At 45.6% G+C, this 24,446-nt stretch overlaps 1 protein-coding gene across 1 annotated transcript in view; it reads right to left on the reverse strand.

Moving 5' to 3' along the window:
• Positions 1 to 24,446, reverse strand: part of Col22a1 (collagen type XXII alpha 1 chain) — a 216,866-nt gene that overhangs the window by 36,111 nt on the left and 156,309 nt on the right. Inside the window, exons 44-49 of the mRNA XM_076836022.2 lie at positions 23,637 to 23,750; positions 20,400 to 20,453; positions 12,578 to 12,631; positions 10,689 to 10,742; positions 7,662 to 7,715; positions 3,515 to 3,568 (exon numbers count right to left, since the gene is read on the reverse strand). Coding sequence (XP_076692137.2) covers positions 3,515 to 3,568; positions 7,662 to 7,715; positions 10,689 to 10,742; positions 12,578 to 12,631; positions 20,400 to 20,453; positions 23,637 to 23,750 — 384 coding nt within the window. The remainder of the gene's footprint in view (positions 1 to 3,514; positions 3,569 to 7,661; positions 7,716 to 10,688; positions 10,743 to 12,577; positions 12,632 to 20,399; positions 20,454 to 23,636; positions 23,751 to 24,446) is intronic.

Consider the following 24,446-nt stretch of genomic DNA (forward strand, 5'->3'; position numbering starts at 1 on the left):
CAAACTCTCAGCTCCTAGGTGCCGTCTCCCCTGAAGAGAGGCCAGCCTGCCCTGCAGAGGCACCGCAAGACGACGTGAGGCTTCCTTTCCCACTCAGGTGCTGCTTCTGCTACAGGGGCTGCTAATGAAGGTGGACACTTTTCCTGCTAGTGCTTGAACCTCAGTGGCTTGGCCCAAGGGAGCCACTGTGAGCATGATCAGAATGACAGACCACCCGGGCTGCTGGCCCGAAGCTCAGTGTGCACCTGCAGCCCTCTAGGAATGCTGCCCAGGGGCAGCGTGTGAATGCCGAGTCAGCCAGTTCATGCTCCGATCCTCTTTGCAATTCAAAGCCCAACTGCAGAACTATTCCCCCATGCATGGAGGTCACAGGGAAGGGGGTCAGGAAGAAAACCAGTGAAACAAGACGAAGGCTACCAAGGAGAGCAGCACACTCAGGCTGGGGAAAGGGGGGAACTGGGCAGTTCTGGGGCAGCACTTAACTCCTGAAGCAGCAACTCGAGAAAATGCTGAGGAGGACCAAATGCGGCCTGCAGGACCATCTCTGAAATAAGCATGCCTTTCTGGGACAGAAGAGCTGCCCCTTGCTAACTGTGTGTTCCTGAGCATTCTGGGTCTTCTTCCACCTTCACTGAGCGGGGATATCCCCCACACACACTGCATGGCGAGGACTTCACACTGGGCATGTGTGAAGGGTGTTTCTTGTGCTGTGCTTGGCTCAGAGCTGGTTCCCAACAAATAGGGATGCTAATGTCAGTGTTCTGAGGTCAGCAGCGGACCCTCTCCCTTCAGCACCCTGCAGAAGTGGAAGGAATTAGCCACTCCCTAATCGCACTCCTAAGGGACAGACACTCCTGTCTGTATCTAGACTGAGTCTTTTGCCGGGCATTTTTTCCTGAAAAAAAGTTTGAGGTGCTGGGGTCTAAGCCGGGTCTAACCCACCTACATAACTGAAGTCACCTCTCCATGAAGCCTGGGTGTCTAGCTTAGGTGTCCACCTCCTGGGCTCCCACAGCCCCGGTGTGACCCTCTGTGAGACAAGCATCATGCTTTCTTGTTTGGCTTCTCCATAAAACCACGGGTTCCTAGAGGGCTGGGATCTTGAAGGCTGTGTCGGGGAGCAGTGCTGCCGTTCACGTGTCACCACTCATCTTGTCCTTCATTCAATCCAGATCTAGGAAGCCCCTGCTTGGCACAGTTATGGGGGAGGTGGGGAGAAGGCCGACGGAAGTCAACGACATCCACGGTTGGCTCATACTGTAACTGCTGGGAGCGGGTACAGCAGTGGTCCTGCTGTCTGGACCCTTCAAGTCCCTTCCTAACCCAGCTGGGGAGTGTCAAGAGCACATATCAGGAGCCAATGATGTTTAGTGGAGGCCTTGAGGAAAGCGTGCGCAGGGGGCCTTGGTGGGAGGGAGGGACTTTCAGGTATAGAAAGTCCTGAGCACGGAGCCGGCACAGGAGCAGGCCGCACGTGAAGCCAGCCTGCTCCTCATGATAGAGGCAGGAGGCAGGGAAGAGCTACCCAGGAAGGAATGGCCTCCTGGAGGATGGCCAAGTGGTGCAGGGTGACTGAGGGGAGTGGGGTGAGAGAGAGACAGAGAAGAATCAGGTCAGTTCATGAGAGGCCAGGGAGGCCACGGGCCCATCTTGGCTTCACAGTGGCTAGAGTCCACAGAAAGAGAGATGGCATCATTGGATTTGCCTCTGAAGGAAAGAAGGAAGCAAGGGAGGGAGGGAGCAAGAGTAAGAGAGGGGCAGATATGTTTATATCATCACAAATAGTGAATGACACAAAAGGGGTGTGTGTGTGTGTGTGTGTGCGCGCGCGCGCGTGTGCACGTGTGCTGTTGATGATGAACATAAAACAATCACATCTAAGGTGGCTTCCTTCTTCCCCAGCACCCCAGAACTTTAATAATGAGGGATCAACACAAACCCCTACCAGAGATGTTCTCCACTTAACTTTTCCATCACTAGAATTAAATCAATAAGTATGTCTGAGCTACTATAACATAGTAGGACCACAGTTTATTCTGTCAGAGACAACACATCCCAGCCTATCACTTAGGACCTGTGTGACTGGACCAATGACGCTCAGGAGCTTATTACCAGATCTTCTCGGAGAAAGGGCCCCAGAAAGCAATTCATCACCCTATGCTTCCTTAGTTAATATTTGCCATGTACTCAACTCTGGGTGGAGAACCAAGACTGAACAAGAGCTGAAAAGGGCCCAGCTCTCACAGAAGCTACAGCCCAGGACACAATGCCATAATGAACAGCTACTCTTCTCTGTGCTGTCCCCAGATCTAGCCCACAGGGAGTTCCTGACCAGCGTGTCAAATCGATGATTTGATTGGATCAACAAGTCACTCATCAACTCATCACCCCTTTCCACCAATAGCAAGTGACTCCCAGTTGGAAACAGGCATCCAGAAGGAAAGAGAGGGTCTGCCCTAGTCTTGGGGCAAATAAATAAGCCATGCCAGGACCAAGACAGGAGGGATCAGGCTTCGGCAGGGGCTGGGGAGTAGCACTTGACTTGCCTGCCTGAAGCCTGGGTTTGAATCTAAGCCCCGCAAAATAAAACAAACAAACAAATAAAAATAAAATAAAATAAAAGCCAGCAACAGGGCTTTCCAGACATGCACATTCAAAGGCTCTGTGACCTGGAGGATGGGTCCAGTGTGGCAGGAAAGATCACAGTCTGTTCTAGGGACAAGATCATGGGTGGAGGGCAATTGGGGACTGTGGTCAGCTGGTGCCCCTGCACATACAGGCTAGACTCTGAGGCACTCAAAAAACCCAGGTGACAAAGGCAACATGTGGCCTTTCCAGGCAGACCTTATAACAAATATGTTGCCAATCTGGACTTTATTGTAAAGCATGTTAAATTTAGATATTTGGAACAATGTTCAGGGAAAGTAATTTTGCAGTATGTATCAAGACCTTAGCTATTACTGTACTCTGACAAGTGAATTCCACTTTGGGGAATCATCCTAAAGAAATTAGAAAAACATTTTGCATGTAAAATTGTCCATTGTAGCTTTAAAAAGAATTGCAAGATTTATGAAGCAACAGAGGAATAATCAGATATATGTCAGTGCATTAACTGGATATATTGTATGTGAATTTTATGAACACTTAATAGTAGCATGAAAAAATGTTTATATTATCACAAGTAGCTAATTACCATAAATAGCTGTGGTGTTGAGTGCATATGTGTGCGTTGTTGATGAATGATTCAAACAGAGAGAGAGAGGAGAGATAGAAAAACACTATATAAATAAATAAGAAACAAGCAATCATACAATAAAGAAGAACAAGAGTAAGAATAATGTCAAAAGTTTAGTTTGCTTTGGCCAACAATCGAGTTAATGATTTTTCTTTCTTTTAAAGATTTGTAACATCTGAAATTCCACTAGTGATCAAGCTGTATTTCAACAATAGAAGAATACATTTTTGCTTGCTTGTTTTTGGAAAGCGAAACTAAAGTTTGTTAAATGCTACTTACCGGGACTCCAGGTATTCCAGATGGGCCTTGGGGACCAGGGGGACCTTCTTTCCCCTGAAAGATCCAAGACATAAGACACCATGAAATCATCTTTTGGCTTTTTGGAAATAAAGTCCTCACACAGGACTGCCGGGTGCTGGAAGTCCCCAGGTGGGTGGGCTGCACCAGCCTCCTCACTGCCCAGGCTCACTCCCCAGGGCAGCAGCATTCCCCACCACCAGTGGCCTGGACACCAGATCTGTTCCAGCCTCACTAAAGAGACTCAGGAAATTAGTGACTGATGGCCCAAAATAAAAAAAAAAAAAAGAAGAAGAAGAAGGCTATTGGAAAGAAAATAATGGGACTTTGGAGTCCACAAGACCTGGGTTCAGATCCTGACATTTGTCCCCTAATTTCCTGAGACTTAATTCCCATACACACAGACAGGGCAACTCTGCACCCATAGGACCCAGTGCAAGGAAAAACTGAGCTAGGGGAAGCTGTGACTGATGGCTTCATTATTTGAATTGTTTTTGAGAGACACCTGAACCTTTGATCAGAAGTGGCTAGAGAGTATTTTTTTTTTCCCTATGAAAAGACATGTGAGGTTTCTAAAGTCTATTTTAACAAATTGCATTAATTAACACTTCATTTCCCATCTTATGCATCAAAGACATGATCTTCCATCAGGGCTTCTACATCAACTTAAAGAATTCAGAGCCACTTTTCATGATGCACATTTTTATATCACCACATCTCTGTATTGAGATGCAGATTCCTGGCGACTTTATAATCTCTTACCAATGTTTTGTGAGACAGACACTGATGTCAGGTTTTGCATTCTAATGGCATAAAATGAGGTATTCTAAAGGGTTGTTATTTAATCCTCTTAAAACAAAGGCAAAAACAAACTAAAGTTTATATTTCAGATTTATACAGATTTTAAATAGCAGCATATAAAAATGTTCCCATCAGGAGACCAAAACACATTTATTTTATTAAGTACTTTTCAAATTTAATATAGCTCAATAATTGAGTTTTATCCATACCTGAAGACAATAAAAGACATTAGTAATGCATGATTAAGACACTGAGAAGCTAGCTTGGGATTCTTTAATAGGGCCTTAGGCACTGATGAGAAAAGAATAATGCTTTAGGCTTACTATTTATTTGCCAACACCTTTTCTCAGAAGGATTTGTGTTCTGCATCCATGTTAAGAAGTTATTCCTTATGTTTTAGAAAGTAGAAAGCACTGGTTATGTTTGTGTCATCAGGCGGAACCTACGACTCATAATGTGACGTTGCAGGAGAGTTGGGACATCTAGCCATATTGCCACTTAGACTAAAACAAAACAGTCAACACAATGCAACTCAAATTCACCTCCCCCACACCACAACTCTACACACACAAAAGAAATGAAGCGGAAGGTTTCTGTCAATATGGGACAAAAGTTCAATCATCATTAGGTGATTTTAGATATGAAAATAGACTTTTCTGGATTACTTCCCGGAAGGCTCTGGTTTCAAAGACCCTAGAATGGAAACAACAGTGATACCATTCAGGGGTAGGCCAACCTCAAACCTCCGCCTTTTTTGTAAGCGAAGTTTTCTTAGTACACAGCCACCTGCTTCAATTGACCAGTTGTTTGGTCCCTTTCAGCTTTACCACAGCTGAGCTGAATAGTTAAAACAGAGACCATATGATCCATGAAATCCGAAATGCTTGCTATTTGTTATGGGGAAGTTTTCCAAGCCCTGAACCACACCACCCCCACATCTCAGTTGAGGAAGGCACGGTCATGTAGTAGCATGTTCCAGATCTAGGAGAGGACTGAGCTTCCTGCTTCTGTGTCCAGTGATCCTGTCCAGGCTTCTCCCTTGGCAGAGGACCAGAAGGCAAGGCACAGGGAACACAGGAGACATGCTTTCCGTCACCCAACCATCCCACAGGAAGCCCAGGGGCACCCACCTTCTGAATTCCGTGCCTTGCTGGCAACACTGTGTTCTCCCTGCTCCTCTTGCTCCCACCAGAGGAGCCAAAGGCTCCCAAAGATCCAGAGTGCTTGTTACTGGAAATCGGCTCACACTAGTTATTTGCTATGGAAATTGATCTACGGTAATTATTAATTAAGCATCTCAAAGAAATTTAAGAAAAGGGAAAAGAATAATACTTTTTGCAAATTAAGTTTGGATTTTGAAAATATTTGATGAGTTGCTGCCTTTATAAATAAATAGCATTAAGGTAAGAAGCTCAAAGGATTATTTTAGAATCCCAACAATCTAGGGCTCTGCATTCATACAGTCTCACAGATGCTACTATGGACTCAACAACTTTTTTTAAAAAAGGCATCAAATAGTAATGGATGTTCTATTTATAAGAATTATTATAAGGGATCCAATTCAGGGGGCTCAAACTCACAGTACTGGAGTTTATTCAACGTCAAAAAGATTAACAAATGCCCATATTTGCTAATTCAAAAAACAGTGGAAATGTTTATTTTTACATGGACATTTTTTATTATTGTTATCCATCTAATGTTTTTAATTTTTTATCTATCATTATGTGGGGCTGGGGTTGTGGCTCAGCAGTAGAGCGCTTGCATAGTACGTGCGAGGACCTGGGTTCAAGCCTCAGCACCACATAAAAATAAATAAATAAATAAAAGTATTGTGTCCAACTACAACTAAAAAGTATTTTTTTTTTTAATAAAAAGATATCACTATGCATTGTTCAGGCTAAGGAAACTTCCACTCTGTCTTGGTCTGTGGTTTATGGTAGATTACCAGAACCATGGACAGCTTCGGGTACAGGCATACCTTGCCCAGGAGTCCCAGGACAGAATGAAAGTCTTGTTTAATATAGTGAATTCCTAGGAATGTAACGATTTTACTTCTGGGATTCATAGCTTATATTCCCTTTAGGCAAACAGCCGATTAGTTTTTATTGGGGAAATATTTTACAGTCTGCGGATCAATGAAATACTGCCTGCAGCATTTAATTCATCCTAGGACTTGTAGATGGGCTGCTTCAAAAGAATTACCACAGGATGATCCTAAGAAGGACCACGTGGCTGTCAATATTCAGTCTCAAGATTCTGCGGCAATTCAGTGTAGACTGCAGAAAGAATACTGAACTGTGACTTTTCAGGTTGACTTATGTCCCAATTTGGACATTGATTTCCTTGATGACTTTGGACAAGAGACTTAATTACCCCCATTGGGCTTTGATGTCCTGAGTTGAGAGGGATGAAGTTGCTCTAGGACGTCTGAGGTGCCCTTTGAACAAGATTCCAAATTCCAGGGCAGGTTGACCTCCTCTCCTGCTAGTCCTGGATTATGTTGCTGAAGTTCCTATAGACCAGGGTTTGTGTCTGGCTGGTACATATCCTCACTATGTGATCCTGAACCGATCATCTTACTTCCCCAATCCCCACTTTTCTGATTTATAAGATGGATACAATGATTCAGGACTTTTTCTAAATTATTGGGCCATAGTGGAGGGGCAGCGGTGAAATGACATGAAGGATATTACTGTTCTACATATTCCTTTGAACATCATGCATGTATTGCTACCAGCAAAATGCCTGCAGAACCATGGTTTACCCTTGCTTCTTGGCACTGAAGCCAAATGTGGTTCTGGCAGCTTTGTGTTGACCAGATAAAAGCACAAAATTCAAGTGGCAATGGTACCAGCTGTGATTCTGGGACCTTGATCAGAGACTCCTTTGATGTTTTCACCCCTCTTTGGATCTGATGGGCTAGCAGTGGCTGCCTCATGTCTGAGATTCACTGGAGCACACCACAGGCTCAGGGTGGGCTAACCCAAGCCCCTCCACTCACCACACTTGCTCAGAACAGAAAGTACCTGAGAAAGAATAGGGAAATGGGGCCTGAACCTAGGGCCTGTCTGCAGTGGTGGTTGTAAGCTGAATTCTGGAATTGCAGACTGCCAGCTCATTTCACCTCAACACTTATCTTAGTGGCAAAGTCATCAGTTCCCCAAAAAGCAGTCCCTCCTGTGTTTGCAACTGGACTGGTCATAAGTGGAAGCTTAGGAATGTCTGGGCCATGGGAGATTCAGAGAATCAGAAAAGGTTAGCAAATACATGGGTTCTCAAAAGGCCTAAAGATAGCCATAAGGTAGATCCTGTCCTTCAAGGAACTTACCGGTGGCCCTTGAATTCCTGGTGGTCCAGCAGCTCCTGCAATTCCATCTGCTCCCTAGAACAAACAAGGCAGAAGACTAGCTTTTTCACACAACTGGGCAAAGGTCATTGTTCCCTCCTCTACAGACAGGGAGCTATGCACAGCTCTTACACTATGTGTCCCCTCCAAGCTGCCTGAACTATCATGTTGCAATAGTGTTTCCCCCTCCATAATAAAGATAGCAACCTGCTTTATAGACTGCAGAGAAAAATTAATACACATCAAGAATCAGCACTAGGAGCATCCTAAGGGCTCTCTGTAAAAGGCATTCACTTATTAGAAGAGTCTACTGTCCCTCCAAAGACCCGGGACACTAGTCACCAACTAAATAGTGGGGCATAAACAAGAAAGTTCTCCTAGCACTTTATTGACGCCAATTCAGCAGCCTTTATTTAAATGTTTTACATATACTATTGAATGCTTATTTTTTACCAGGTGCCAACCAAGTTTTAGGAGTATAAAATTAACCACAGCATAGTCTTGGACTTCAAGGAAATTGGTAGAGCTGTAGAAAAGAAGTGTCCTTTTCCATGCATGGCAAATTCCTGCAACAGGATGTAGCTTGATTTGCCCCTATTTCTTCCACCAGGTAAGGACCCAGGTGAATGTTCATGAAATGAAGGGATATTGGTAATGTTTAAAAAATTAGCACAAGTTATGGGTTTAATTATACATTTAGTCCAAACTAACAGAATAATAAATGTTCTACTTCAAATTTGGATTTTTTTTTTCCTACATAACTTTAAGCAGAAGTTTTGGGCAACCTAGACTTTGGAAATCTGCTAACTTGGAATAAAATTCTCTACTGCACATTGGGACCAGGGCAAGGGTTTTAACTAGAAAAAGGATTCTCACTGAGCACAAGAAAATAAAAGCTTGAAGAATCTTTCCTAATTGGTGCCTATATCTCTGGGCATCAAAGACAGGGCCTGCCAAATAATATGCACCCCAAAATTGTACAAATGGCCAGGAAGGTGAGTTCTCTGCTCTTGCAGGACAGGCTGATGAGCCTGAAAGGGAAGCTGACCCTGCATTCATTCCCAAATGCAATCAAAAGCACAAGGAATGACACAAAATAGAAGCTCAATTAACATCTGCTGAGTGAATTGGAAGCATTAGTCAGTTGGAGACAGATAAGCCAGCTTCTGATTGTGATTGTCTCTGAGTTTCAGATTTATCACTTAGCAGGAGATTCAGAAGTCAGGAGTCATTTCCTATGGTTGCCAGATTCCAAGTTACTGCAATTTCCAAAAAGGAGAGAGCAGGGATTCCTTTGTAGTGGAAACATGCTATGGACTTCAGATGAAGTAAGGATGGAGCTTTAACCCAATATTCATTTTCTGAATTCCTCAGCTAGTAGGTTGCACAGGAAAGCTACAGTTGTCATGATAGAAAATTGTTCTCCAAGGAACTGTTTCTTTTAATAAATAGGTCCCTCTCAAATGTCCCTCTTTGTAATTGCTAATGCCTGTGCCTGGGAACCATTGTATAGCCACCTTTGCCAGATTTTTCTTTTGCTGATTATCACATGCTATAAAATTCCATAACATTCAAACACAATACAAAGCATTTTATTAAGAGAAATACAAATCTTGAAAGAACTGTAAAACCCATGAAGTTTAATTATAGCAAATTGATGGATCCCCTAAAGATCCTTTACAAATATGCAGGAGCAGAGCTGTTAGGATCCGGGTTGAGGAATTCAAAAGGGTCTTAACACAAGACACTATAGAAGGGGAGTGAGCTGAATATTTGAGATTTGAGGTAGGTTTTCCAAAAAACTGAGAAAGATTTTATGAGTTTGAAGTTAATCATGAAGAAAAAAATAAATAAAAAATTTTTAAAAAGCCATTTCATGCTCTCATAAGACAGTGGAATTAATTGGACATAACTTTCCTATGCTCATATATGAATACACGACCAGTGTAACTCCATATCATGTTCAACCACAATAATGGGATCAAAATTGAAATGGGTTGCACTTTATGTATGTATAACATGTTAAAATATACCCTTCTGTCATGTATACCTAAAAACATCAAAGAAAAAAAAAGATTTCATTGAAAAGACATATAAAACAATGATTTGCTCAAATAGGGAACATATAGTTGCAATTAAAAGTCAGTGGGTGTCATTTTAGAAGACAAAGCAAGCTTAATTTTACATATTTCAACTTTATAGTCCTAACCCAACCTTCTTCTCAAAATCTATTGTGATATACTGTTCCCTATTTAAAGTGGGTTCCCTTTCAGTGCTATTTTAGGCATGACCAAGGGCCCTGCTTGGCAAGGTCTGGGAGACGGAACCTCATGGAGAACCCCAGGGCTCCTGGGCTTGGCAGGGACACTAATTTCCACTGCTTGTCACCATGGCTACCCTTGAGGATACAAGAGCTCAAACAGTGGGTTCCACAAAGAAAAAGAATGAGGCAGCCTGGACTGAGGGAAAAGAGAAATGCTAAGGTCATTGGTCAACATCAGGGCCATAATTCTGCAGGAGCAGAGATATGTCTGCTTAGGAAGCCCAGTAAATGGTGCATGTTGTAGCCATCAGAATAAGAAGTGCAGAGGATAGCAATGTATGAACTGTTAGAACAGTAACAACAAGAATTTTTAGCTGTTACTATTGTTACAGATTGCAGTCTGTTCAGAAAAATCAGGGCTTAGGTAAGTACTTTCTGATCCTGGGCCTTTCACCATAGGACCCATCCTATGAAAAGAAAGCCTTTACTTGAGATCCTGATCTTGAAATACGACTTCATCAGTCCTTGCCCATGTCCCTGACCCCAACCCATTCTGAGTATACTGCCCACCAGGGCCACTCCAGTGCCGCTGTATTCTCCCATTTCAGTTCATCCCTGGGCACTATTGAGATTTCAGCCCATCTTTTAAAATAAGAGGTAGGTCCAGTGGGATGCCATCTCCAGTAAGTACTGGCATATGCTCAGAGGTCAAGGGCAAGAGAGAAGGAGGTTTGAGTTGGACTTACTGGTGGCCCAGGATTCCCTGGAGGACCCATGAAGCCTGGAACTCCAGGATGCCCCTAGGAAACATGAGAGTTAATTCATGGAGAATTTAAATAGTTTTTTGCTGTGTTCGGATATACTTTCCAGGCAATAATCCAGTGAAGACACAACAAAAAGGATCTCTTTTATACACATTGCTAGTGTTCCAATAGGTAGTAAAGGTAACTGACAATGTTTACAGAAACATTTATGTCCTGGAAATGGATTTGCTTTAAAATAATGTGAGGAGACGGGTATGGGGAAGTAGTTAAGGAAACAGGAAAACAAGAGTGGACATAATATGTGACAGTGGTTGTGGCTGAGGACTGGGTACCTAGGGGTCTATTTTATAATACTCTCTACTGCATAGATATACTGTACTGCTCCATCACACACACACACACACACACACACACACACACACACACAAAATTGATGCTCTGTATCCACAGGGTGTGTTTGGTCTAGGAACCCCCACCCTCCCATAGATACCAGAATCCCAGATGCTCAAATATCTTACATAAAATGCCATAGTATTTGCCTATAACTCACATATATTTCCCCACATACTTTAAATCATCTCCAGATAACTAATAATAGTGAATATAATGTAAATGCTTTGTAAACAGGTATTGTACTACATAGGTAATAATATGAAGTCTGTACATGTTCAGTACAGATGCAAGTGTTTTTTAACATTTTCAATCTTGGGGTGGTTGGTTCTACAGACACAGGAATATGGAGAGCCAGGTCTGTCTGTCTGCCTACCTAGCTCCTTAATAAAAGTCAACTGGGATTATCATATTATGACATGGATACTGTGGTCATATTTCAGTTATTTTCAGAAAGGAGTCTATTTCTCCTAGCAGAAGGGAAGCTCCTGTGAGATGCAGATGAGGCACATGAGTTAAGGTGTGCGGTGTGGCATCTAACATTTAGTCTAGTGTGACAATGTTGAACAAACACACCACCGAGTGGGAAATGGTATCCTGCCCTGCACCTCCATGCCCTGCCCACTTAGCACTTGGTCAGGGGGTACGGCCCCTGCTGTGGCATTCTGGTAAGGAGCGGACAAATACATTTTATTTTCCAAATACAGAAGAGCCTTTGGCTGAGAGCCTCACTCCGCCCTCAAGTGCAGCTCCTATCCTGCACCTGTGACCCTCACAGCAGCACTGCCAGCCCGGTGAGGACAGGGATGTGTCCCTCACTCCCTGGGTGCCTCAGAGCTGGGGACAGTGGTGGCAAGGGGCTGGTTTCCAAGGAGCACTGGCGTGAGAGGCAGAGGACAGTAAAGATGAAGAGTGAGGGGGAAGCCCGCTGCAGGGCAGAGGCACAGGAGCCCTTCCACCAGCAACAAGGCCACTGCAGGGAGCCCACCTGGAGCACCGGATTGGCACAAGGGGCAGGCAGTGCTCAGATGCCCAGGACAGCACGTTGGTGTCAATGTGGTGCCATCCTGAAACACGTTAGGAGAGGAGGTGCAGCAGGCCTGGGTGCGCAGTGGCAGAGCGAAGGGTGTGGGGGGCATTTCCATGTACCTTGAGAGTCACACCACACATGCTCAGGGAAGGGGGGTCGGGGGAGGGAGGAAGGGGCATGGCCCTGGGAATGCCCACCACTTCAGGGAGCAGGAAGCAGCCTGAGAAAGGTACAAAACACAACAAGGGAAAAGAAGGCGTGCTCCTCAGGCAATGTGGGAAGAGCAGGTGACATTGAGCCAGAGAGGCCAGGAGGGAGGTGTCCAAACGCCCTGTAAACATCCCGCTGCCAGCAAGAGGAGGCGAGGGATGGCATTAGAACAGCAGGCCAGACGCCGCTGGGGAGGAACCTTTCATCAAGGTGATGCATCATGAAGGACACTGTCCCCTACCTGATCGCCTTTCTGTCCAGCCTCACCATCAGCACCACGCTCTCCTTGGCTCCCCTTGGAAGGAGAGAGAAAAAAGGAAAGAGAAGTCAATAGGATTTTCATTGGAGCTAATGCAAAAGAAAATCCTCCCCACGCCTCCATTCACCACCCTCCGCTCCTTTCTCAAGGATCCCTCACAGGTTTCCCTCGGTAACAGATGTACTGGCAGCAGATAAAACAAGGTCTGGCTGAGGGTGGCTGGCGTCAGTGCTTAACTGGGTTTTGGGTACCATTGCGGGGCATCCAAGAAGGGGTCTGGGAAGGTGGCTGGGTCCCACTGGTGAAGGTCCAGGGTGTCAGCTCCTGAATCCGGATTTAGCTGTAGACACTGGATATCTGGAAGGTATGGGTGCCCTAGGTCTTAGCTGTGGCTTCCTGTTAGGTGGGCTAGAGGGTCCAGGCTGGGGAGCGAGAAGCATTCAGGAGGAAACTGGGCGCCATGGGAGTGAGTAGGCAAGAGCAGGACCAACAGCTGGTGAGCTTTGCAGAGCAGCCGTAGGATGGAGAAGGGGAGAAGAGAAGGTGGCAGATGGGGACGCTGCACCCTGGACTCTGGGGAAGGCTTCTCTAGATGTTCTCACTCTTTTCCTTATGAGCTGTGGGACCCTGAGCAGCCACTCAAGTCCTCAGAGTAGTGGACTTTTTCTATCAGAAAAAGAAATTAAAGAGGTGACCCCATGAAGACAAGCAGACTATACGTGGAAAACACAGAACTCAGAGCAGGGAGTGCGCACAAATCCCTGTGCGATCACTGTGTTTGCTATTCTGCACCTTAATCTTTACTGGGTGTCACTGGACAAGGTGCCCCGAGTGTCTCCTTCTTCTAAATGGGAATAATAACAATGGTATCTTTGTTGTGGGAATCAACTGACCTAAAATCTACAAAGTGCTTGGATTAGTGACAGGCTCGGGTTGGCACTCCATATCCACTATCTACCATCATGTCTTATCATCGTCACCAGATCATCATCTTCACCACCATTATCATAAACATCCTAACCATCATCATCATTGTCACCATCGCCATCATCATCACTACCATAGTCATTGTCACCACTGCCATCATGACTCTCCTCTGATCACCTGTCACTACTCATCATTATTGTCACCACCATCACCATCATGACCCTCCTTTCATTATTATGTCATCAAGACACTCAGAATAAGTAAACTATCAAAAATATTTTTATTGACTAACCATAAAAGTACCATTCAAAGGTTCCAATGTCCTAACTGTCACTCATCCTGGATCTACATGTACTGTGTTAACAAATGTATTTCGGTAAAATGTTATTAAATATAACATTACAGTTTCTTTAAAATAATGCATTCTGCAGTAAAATAAGTCCTTGGCAGCGAGTCGCTCTTGGCTCCAGTTCCATTCCTAGTGCTCCTTGTCTTGGCGTCTTGAGCAGCTCGCACCCCCGCTCGGGTCTATTAGTTCATCCAGTAAGTGAAGGGTGGTGGGCAGTCTGTGTGGGTTCTCTGGGTCCAGACCCACAGTTCTCTCACAGAGGCATCAGGCCACAGCAGTTCACTGGTGGAAGACCACCTGAGGACACTCCCTCCTTTCGTCCCCAAGGGTGTCGGGTGGCAGGGGGTGGTTAGGTGAGCTAATGCCCGTGACAGGCTAAATGCCATTGTTTAGAAGAGAGTAAAATGGGTTTGTAGGGGACAGCATTATTCCAACAGTTTTGCATGTGATCATGTCTACTGTTTCTAGATCAATAAAGCTGGTGCACCGTCTGCATGCTGCTTTGTAATCAATGAAAAGAGGTGGCATCCAGTAGCACACCGCTTCCCTGACATTTAGGACAATTGCCTCAAAGTAAGTGCTTTCCTTTCAAATTCCAGTCCTTGGTCTGGCTTTCAAGTGGTTTGAACACCCACCTGGGAACAATGGAAATGTCAGTGGCTCAGGATCCCCACAGTTGTCTTGCCTCCCTGCCCACCTCAGCCAAAGATCAAAGCAAACACAACCACCTCCAAGCCTGACTCATTTCCTTCCAGAGAGGGGACTGACATTTACAGAGCCCCTATGTTACCAGGCACTCTGCCAGGGCTTTCCATATGAAATCTCATTAAATATATGCCTTTGTTTATATCCTGAGCTGATACCAAAAATACTTAATACGTTTACAATCTCTAACTTAGCCAATAAGTCTTTTTTCAACATAGGGGTTATTAACAGAATGTTAGATAAAAAAAAAAATCTGAAGACCATACAGGTGAAGGCATTCACCTGAGGTCACACAGCTAAAAAAAAAGCAAGGTCTGAAATCTAATCCAGACCAGTCTGTCCAATTATCAAATAGCCCAGCTGTCTCTCCCTGATGAGTTACTTTCCTGAAGGTTCCCTAAGCCATGATGCTTGGTCCTACTAGTTTGTTTGTCTGTTTGTTTACTATTAGAATATTACAGTTATACATAATATTGGGATTCATTTTGAAATTATGATTCAAGCACGGAACATAATTTACTCCACTTCAGTCCCCAGTACTTCCACTTTCTCTCTCCTTCTCCCACCCCTGTTCCATTTCCTCTCCTCTACTAGTCTTTCTTTCATTTATTTATAGTTTTTTAAAATTAATGTAATATAGAGATATGTAAGGAGAAGTTCATGGGGGGAATATCTGATCAGGCTCACTTCACCTTCCTCCCTTTTCCTGTTCCTTCTCCACCCTTCCCCGACCACTAATCTCCACTGGTTTGGGTTCCATGATGTTAAGAGCACTAGCTTTGTAGTCAGGAAGGCTGACTGACATGCTGACCACAGGTCAGGCTCCTTGTTACACACACAGGGTACAACAATCAATAAAAAAGGTGAACGACCCTGTGTGCCTGGAATGTTTATTCCAGGGAGACTGCCAGTTCACGTTCAGGCCTCTTAGGGTGTTTGCTGAGGAGCCCTGGGAAAGCCTTAAGTCCTCCAGTTGAAAATAAGAGAACAAAGACCCCTTCCTTCCGTAGAGTACTTCAGAAACCTTGTCACTGAGACTTCCTTCTCTGCTTCCTTGAGATGCATGTGAATCCTTTTCAAAGCTCAATGCGTCTTTTGCCTGAAATATGATCCAGGAACTCAGGAATGTCTTTCCGGGGACCTTTTTGGAATATATTCAGCAAGATAACGGTTTTATTTCTCAGTTCTTGGGGGAGGGTTGGAGGCTCAGTTGGGCAGATGCCCAGCTCCACGGCCCAGCAGACCACCTGTCATAAGAAGGGGGCTTTTCTCTTTCCTCTGGAGAAGGCCAACTGGCGAACACAGGTGGCGATGGCAGTTACTGGGCAAATCTGGGGTGAACACACACAACAGACAGTGCGGCTGCGTCCTCACCCCGAGGACGGGTTACCCTGAGAGCCTGCTGGCAGCGGGCGGGTGCAGGGCAGATGAGCTCCCCTTCCCCTCTGCAGCCTCTGGGGCCCTGGGTGCTTGCTGCCTCTGGTTTAATGCAGATACATTACTAAATTATCTTTCTCTCTCTTCTCCCCTTGTGAAAGGTTTTCTGGTTTGGAAAGCAATTCCATTTGCTTCTAATCACACTTAGTTATACATTAATATAAATAAGATTATAAATTAATATAAATAACAATGAGAAAATTATAATTTTTAAATTACATTTTTAATTATTTAGAGGTCTCTTCTATACTAGGGGTTCTGTGAGAATGTCAGCCTTTGTGAACAGGTGATTCTCTGAGGGGTTTACAAACCACTGAGTCCAGGGTCTAAACTTGGCAAAGGATAAGTCTCTGCTACTCTCAAAGCAAATTCTGCCTCTGAATTTTACATACCATTTCACTGTCTGGAAAAGCTTCTCCTTTCACTGTCTGACAAATCCCTGCCTAACCCTTGCACACAACTAAAACCCCACCTCCTCCTGGTGGCTTTTAGAGGCTAGCACTTGTCCCACAGGTCAGCTTCCTTAAAGTCGTTCCCTCTTCCCCCCAACCCTGTTGTGGTTGATATTAGTTCAACTGGAGCAAGAGTTCTGAGACCCCCTAGGAGTGGCCTGTATTAAACACCCCCACAAGCTGTGCTTTCTAAATCTCTCTCATTTAGTTCTCTTATTTTCTTTGTGTGTTAGGATACACATTCTTTTATAGATGAGGGACCTAAAGTTCAGAGAAGTCAAATATATGCCCAAGTCCTATGATTAGTAATTAGCTACACAAACTAACAAATGGCAAAGCTGGCTGGAGAGCTACTGGCTTCCAAGTCCAGGCCTGGCCCAAGACTCTGAGGACCTCTACCCTCAGTGTGACTTTTGTGAGAGTCGCTCATCAGCCTGTTGGTCTTCTCCTCCATCAGACCCCAGAAGGTAAAGTGCAAATTTGACCTTTCTCCATACCTCCTGATTGGGAGGAAACTGTTTAAGGGGATGATGGTGACAGTCTTTCAGGATGGAGTCAGCGATGGGTGGGGGGAGATGCCTGCCCCTGGAGAGAGCATGGGGCACATGCTTGTGCACAGGATGGGACCCTGTGGCCCTTTCTGACAGTGCCAACAGCAGCAGTTATCTCTGCATCCCAGAAACATCCAGAACCTCCATGAGAGGATTTCTGCTCCTCAGAGTGTTTCCAGGTCCACCACAGACTCCCTCTAGACCCCATTACCTGGTGAGTGAAGGTGCAATGAGAGAAAATGAAATGCTTTCCATGGTGGATAGAATAATCATCACCCCCATGTGAGAGAGCCTTTACATCACAGAAGAACTTGCTTTCAGGTTCCTCCCTGTGAATACCACCCCATTCCTTCTTCCTCCTCCCATGGACTGTAATTACAACAGCCACCATTTCCAGACCCTGTGCCTTAAAGGCAGTGTTTGGTGCAGTTTTAAATCCCTAGAATGCAGCTCTGTAACTAACCATGGCATTGATTTTCCCAGCCCCAACTCCTAGAGAGGGCAGCTGCAAACCTGCAAGAGAAAGCTTAGATAAGCTGCTTCCCAGGTACCTAGTAATATCTACAAACAAATGAACCAAGCCCTCTTGAAAACACACACAAGGCCTTCAGTTACAGAATGATGCTAAGAGTGGTCACAAAAACTCTGTCACTAATACAGTAAATGGGATTCAGTAACAGAGTTTACAAAGTCATCTTTGTCTTCATGAGTGCAGCAGAGGTCTGTGGCATGGTTTGAATGAAGAACACAGAAATTGGCAGGTATTTGAAACCAAGACACAAACCCGTGAGCATGCAGAGGAGCCATTAATCCCTCTGAGACTCATTTGCCCAATAATAAATAGTGATAAGGGGCAGAAGCTATTTACAGGGAGGGACATCATCAGTGTCACATAGACTAATTCATTGTCCTACGCCAGGAGCTGTCCTTGGTGCTGATGCTGACAGAGGTATAAGGAATGCTAACTAGTGGGGTCCTGAAGCTAAACCAGCAGGGTAGACCTCTGTTGTGTTACCTACAGGTTGTAGTCTGACATGTACTCTTGCTAAACCTTGCTTTACTTATCTGTAAGTCGGATGACAGCTCTACCTCCCAGGACTGCTGATCATGCAGGCGGCCATGCTGTAAAGCAGTGAGTTAGGACCCTCTGTGTGCTGCACGCAGCAGCTTTGGAGAGCTCATTGTGGAGGGTGGACTCTGAGGGCAGCTCAAGGTCACCATCAACTCTGAGTAGAGAAGCAAGAGCCCTGTCTTTCAGATACAGCACTGATGGGAGTTTTCTTCAGTTTCTCAGAATATTTTAAAGAATAAGCCCTTCCTTTTGGCAAATTGTAAGGAAAAACACAAAAAGCCATTATCCCAACTCATCAGCCCTCCATGTAGGCCTTGGCTGATGGAGAAAACACTCCATATTTTCTGGAGAAAACTCTTCATCTGTGTTATTGATTTGCTTTTGTTTCTCTGAATAAGGGTCATCTCTTCACAAAGGCCAAGCCCAGCAGCCAGGAAGCTGACAGCAAAGGCACTTAAGGATCAACTGGAATTACAGGCCCACAGAATTCTCTAGGCAGGAGCTGAGCCTCTAGCAGTGACCCCAGAAAGGAAGGGTAATATAGAGAGAGTGACAGACATTGGATGTTGCTGCCCTTCCTTGGCGCCTCCCAAGCAGGCACTGCCCTGGGCAAAATCTCTTGTTCCACACACTGAGACCTGATATCTGTGGTTTTTAAAGCATAGGTCTTGGCTGTCAAAATCCTCTAAATCCTCACAAAGTCTATGGATCACAAATGTTGCACATCTTAACCTGCCAACTAGGGCCCAGGAGACCTGGATATATATCCCATCCTGATTCACCATGGGTCTGGCTGTGGCCACATCACATGTTTTTGTTGTTGGTGGTGGTGGTTTGATTTCTTTGTAACAGTAACAGTTATTTCTTCAGCATTATTTCCCAGGGCTGGACTTTTAGAATAAGGAAAGAGAAGCAGCAACCTTTGCTACCAAAAGCCTCAGTATCCAGGATGAATAATATTCCAATGCAATATTGTGAAAAGTAAAAATCAATGCAGAAGAATCCAAAATGGACAAGATATTAAACTGATAATAAACAAAGGGATCTTAACGGTCTGTTGTATTAGGAAAAGATGTTCAGTGGAATGTGGGATCCTGTCTTTATTCTAAATGTTTTTATGTTAATCCTAATCAAACTATTACATTAATTTTAAATTTAAAAATGTTGCCTTAAAGTATTATTTGCATTGGTGACAGGTTTTTGGCTTCCCCTTACATTGTATGTCCAAGATTTCACTTGCACTCTGGCCCCGTCACAGGTGTGACCCCAGGAGCGGAAGAAGCAATAGCACTGACTGAGCACCTGCAAGAGTCCAGGTGTGGGCAGGAGCATCCTGCCTCCAGCTGTGCCCAGGCCTCTGGGTCGCTGCTCTTGGCTACTCCCAGTTAATGAAGAAGGAAGTGGGAAGAAGTTGAGAAACATTCCTGTGCCGTGTGGCTGAGATGGGATTCCATCTCCTACATCTTGACCTCTTCTTTTAGTGACAAGTACAATCTGCCTCCCAACCAGATGAGCCATGCTACGTCCAGCCACGGGAAAAGGCACAGGGCACAGCTGTCCCTGAGCACTGGGGCATGGTTTGGGGTAGCACCAAGGTGACTAGGCACCAGAGAGCATCCCCAGGGGAGTGCCACTGATGAGGAGGGGGAACTGGAGTGGGACATGTCCCGCCTTCTCCTGCCCCCATGCCAACAACATCCCTGCTGTCTCTTCTCAGAGCCAACCACCATCACCAACAGCAGCCAAGACACTCTCAGCCTAAGAGAGCATCCCTGCCTCTTCTGTGGCTGAGACCAGACCCGCTCCTCCCAGGAGGCCTCCTGGCTCTGAATCCAGAGCTCGGGCTGGCTTTAAGTGAGTGCCTCCCCACTCACACGAGGACCATAACTCTCACTTGCATTTGCAATACACTTTCCTAATATTTTTTAGAGTTCCAAGTTGTGTATGTGTTCTATGCTCAGCTCTAACACATCTGGAAGCTGCTTGCAGCCTTAGCAGTGGTGGGCAGTGAAGGGAGTGTCTGATCCCAAAGCTTGTGCCTTAACCAACAGGCCCCACACATGGCAATCCCTTCAGGCATTTCATCCTGAGCAGCCCTTAGGGGGTCTTAAGTGAGCAGCTGGGGCTCCATGGTCAAACTGAGCTGCCCCAGGTCACTACAACTGTCAGTGACATGATCAGGCCTGGAACATGGGTTTCTGATTTTAAGACCACATTTCCTCTACAGCTGCCATCACTCTTCCTTAAACTTAGATGAACCAGCAAGATGAGCAGAATGGACACATAGAGATATATATGAAGTCTCACTGACCTGTGGTCCAGCTACTCCTGGGGGCCCAGGCAGGCCTTGGGGCCCAGCATCTCCCTGTAGCAGGAACCAAGGGGAATAAAAAAAAAATAAGAATGAGTGTCTAGGGCCCATGTCAGAGTCATCACGAAGCCACAGACCTTGCAGACCTGACCACTGATCCATGGGATGCCCCTGCATCCAACTCTGACTCCAGAATCTCTAGGCACAGTGGCTATGCCATTGTGTGCACACCACCACTGTGGCTTGTGGGTATGGCAGCCAGGAACCACGGGAGCCCAGTGCCTCCTGCATCCCATGTTCACACCCTGGAGTGCCCCATTGGTACCAGGGTTTGGCTGTGGCCAGCAGAACACAGCAGGGACGATGATGATGTGTCATTTCAGGGATTACAGCGTAAAGACACCTGGCTCTCACCAGGGAGCTCTGCTGTGAGGCTCATGTAGGAAGGGAGGGGACCTCCTGTCTACAGTCAGTAAGAAACTGAGACTCAGCTAACAGCCACAGAGCAGCTGGACTGGAAAGGTCTTTGCCACATGGAACCTGAGATGACCTCAGCTCGAGGGCTACCCAGGAAGACCCTGAGCCAGAACAATGGGAGAGGCCACTCCTGGATTCCTGCCCTTCAGACATTGTGAGGAAGTAGGTGTCTGTTGTTGGGTAAATTTGGAAGGACGTGAGGGATAGCCGATATAGTAAGAGGAGGAGGAGGCTATTGGGATAAGAGCTTCAGGGTTGTGTAGCATCCTGCATGTGTGCATGTGTGTGTGTGCGCGCGTTGGCATCTGCTTTAATGCATTTGTACATGCATAGCTACACACACAGAATGTGCTTTGATTGTCTTCCTTCTCTGTAATGCCAGGGATGTCAGCTGCCTGGCTCTGAAGGGGGATGCTTAGGTGGGAGGATGGGGTTTTCCGGCCACCTTCCAGGCCCTGCCAGGAGTGGGCATGGAGCGGTGTGCCCTTCCGAATTGCCCGAGTTTCCACTTCTGTTCATCAACATGTGATGCTTGTCTTGCCCTGGTGATGCAAGGGACCTGTGGAGGAGAGCTTGGGACAGGGTTTCCCTAAAGATTTCCTTAAGTGATTTGGAGATGCTGCCCTAAGAGCCACTGGGGATGAATTCCTGGGGTGAAGACTCCTGGCATCACCCCCAAACTCTACACATCTTATTGACCCAATCATGGTCTTTTGATGTGTTTAAAGGCAAGCCTGGGGAAAGGGAGGGAAAAATGGACAAACATGTCCATTTACTGTCCCACATGATACAAATGCTGCAAATTAAAACAATACTTATTTTTGATGACTTGACCATCAAGAGAGTTTAATCAAGTATTCTTAGTGGAATCAGTTTTTTATAATCCCTGAATTTAGAATTTAATCTCCCTGCAGGGTTCCAGGTCTAGGGACCAGTTTCTGGCATCCTAATGCACACACGTATTGGCATGTTCAGGTCTGTGCAGCAGAGAGGGATACTGCTCAAGGCCCAGAGAAGAACAAAGGGGAAATTCACATTTGCATTTGTATCTGTCCATGTAAGGGCAAATGCAAATTACATACAGAGACTTACCTCTCCTGGAAGAAGGAGACCAAGAGGCAGAATGGAGGGTCGGGTAAAGGGAGGCAATGCAGAATAAATTCTTAAAAATCATGTTATGTGCACATATAAATACACAACGGAGAAACTCATCTTTATGCATAGGTAGAAAGAATCAGTCAAATATAGATTAATAGATGAGTGAAAGGAATCTAGTAGAGGAGAGGAAGGAAAATGGGAGAGGGGAAGGAGGATGGAAGGAAAAGGGGTGTGATGGACTGAAGTGGATTCCAGGCATGTCTGAATTTGTTGGGATGAACCCACTACTTTCAAAAAGAAAACAAGGCAGAGACCCTCCCCAATCTCTTATCTTGGAGCATTCACTTTACAAAGCTGTCATTGTGAGTTCTTTCTCTCTTTAGAATGTACACGAGTCCTTGTAAAAGCTATAGAAGGCATTTGCTAGCTTTATAATCTAGGAATGTGCCTCTCAAGGACCCAGGATCCATCTCTTTGGAATAAAGTCAACAAGAAAGATAATGGCTCTATCTCCCAATTCCTGCAGTGGTAAGAGCTCTCCCCAAGTTGCAGAACTACCTCCTGTTATAGAGAGGGGAGGTGTTTACCTTTCTTCTGGCCAACTAGTGACACAGATGGCCATATGTTACTAGGTGAAGATTGTGGCAAATGCGACCTCTTGAGGACTAGTCCCTGCTTATCTCGAGAACGGATGTGCACTACACAGTCTATCAGCTTGGCTAAGTAAAGAGTGAGGCTCTGACTCTACAATCTCTGAATGATACCTGTGGGGCTCTCACCTCTGATTTACTGCTTACTCATTATTAATATTTTTTTCTTTCTCTTCTACCTTTGTGGACTGGTTTTCTAAACTGCAAGATTTCATTTTCCATACACCCATGGAACCACCTACCCCTCATTCTGCATGAAACAGACCATGAGATTCACAAGAACAGCTTTTCTCTTCTGAGTCCTCCCCAGTGTCCACACATTCACTGTCACATAGGACACACTTAATAGGGTGTCACAAAGAGATGGATAGAAGCATGGGTGGGTGGCTGGGTGGGTGGGTGGAAGGAAGGCAGGCTGGCTGGCGTTATGAATCTGGAGGCCTACCTTGGTGTGGTACCTAGTGGGCAGCTGATGGTTGTTGAATGGTGAAGAAAAGGGATAAAAGCCAGTTCTCTTTTCCAAAGAGGGAGTGATGGAGTGAAGAAGGGATGGATAACAGCTAAATGTCCTGGGCATTCTCTCTCCTGATACCATTCTTACGACTCATTTGTATTATCTCACTTAACACTTATTGCAAGGAGAGAGGAGGGGAGGAAGAGAGGGAGGATTAGAGAGAAGGGCCTGAAGAGGGCGACTGTCCCCTGTGTGCAGGAGGTAGGCTCAGTGGGGCCAGTGAGGTCCATGGGTGCCTGCTGTGCTCCAGACTGAACCATCTGAATGACTGGATGTGAATGACTAGGCATCCGCATGCCCTGGAATGTCATGGCCAACATTTCCTTAAAATGGCAAAGACTTGCAGATGCCCTCCCACCATTTCTGTAGCTCTGTCCTCTCAGCCCAGTGTCCCCCATTCCCTCTCACCCCTCTCAGCCTCAGTCCTTCAGAAGGCAGGAGCACCAGAAGGTTTCCACCTGCAATGACAAAGTCCAAAGTCCCCCCTTTTCTCCTTACCTTTTTCCCTTCTGGGCCTTCTCTCCCTGGCTTTCCTGGAAGACCTTTGTCCCCTTTAAATCCTGGCATACCAGGGAGGCCTGGGGGGCCAGGAGGACAATCATTGCACACATCCTGAGAAAGGAAAGAGAGAAGAAATGAGTGAGAGTTACTTGCAAAGTGGCCCTGGTTCCTACAACGGGATGGAGACTTTGTTTTTAGATGCCAGCAAAGATGGGAAAGAAAATGGTGGAACAAGTCATTATCCAGACACTTCTGCATCAAAGCTTTGCATCTCAGTGCTGAGTGTCTGCATTGCTGCCCTACTTTAAGCCAGTCGTACTGCTGGGAGCACGGCTGAGAAAACCATGTCAAAACGCATGGACCTGTGCACAAAAATAAATAAATAGCAGTGAAGATTTAAGACAAGCATTTAGTATTGACAAAAATGGGCTCTGTTCCTGGGTTAGAGTCAGACAGGCTGGGAGCTGGGAGCTGAGGTCTTTGTCCTGTCTGCCAAATGAATGTGGTTTCTGAAGAAAGGAGGAGAAAAAGGAGCAGCAGGCGCCCACCCTCGGGACTTTCCTGCTGGGACACACAGCTGAGCTCTGACCCGGCTGAGCATTATGTTTTGCCCGAGGAGGGCATTCAGTGACTGTTCTCTGGAGTTGGGCTCGTTTTACTTCTTCGAGGCAGGTAAATGCTGTCCCTGGAGGAAATCTAAAGTTCTGTCGGCCCAGGGAGTATGCCTTCTGATTTGTCTGTGTCACCGGTCGGTCTTCCACTTTGGAGCACAGCATTCCCCCTCACTGGCCTCACCCTCACCTGCTC

Source organism: Callospermophilus lateralis, chromosome 16, assembly GCF_048772815.1.
Source record: "Callospermophilus lateralis isolate mCalLat2 chromosome 16, mCalLat2.hap1, whole genome shotgun sequence".
NCBI classification, from domain to species: domain Eukaryota; kingdom Metazoa; phylum Chordata; class Mammalia; order Rodentia; family Sciuridae; genus Callospermophilus; species Callospermophilus lateralis.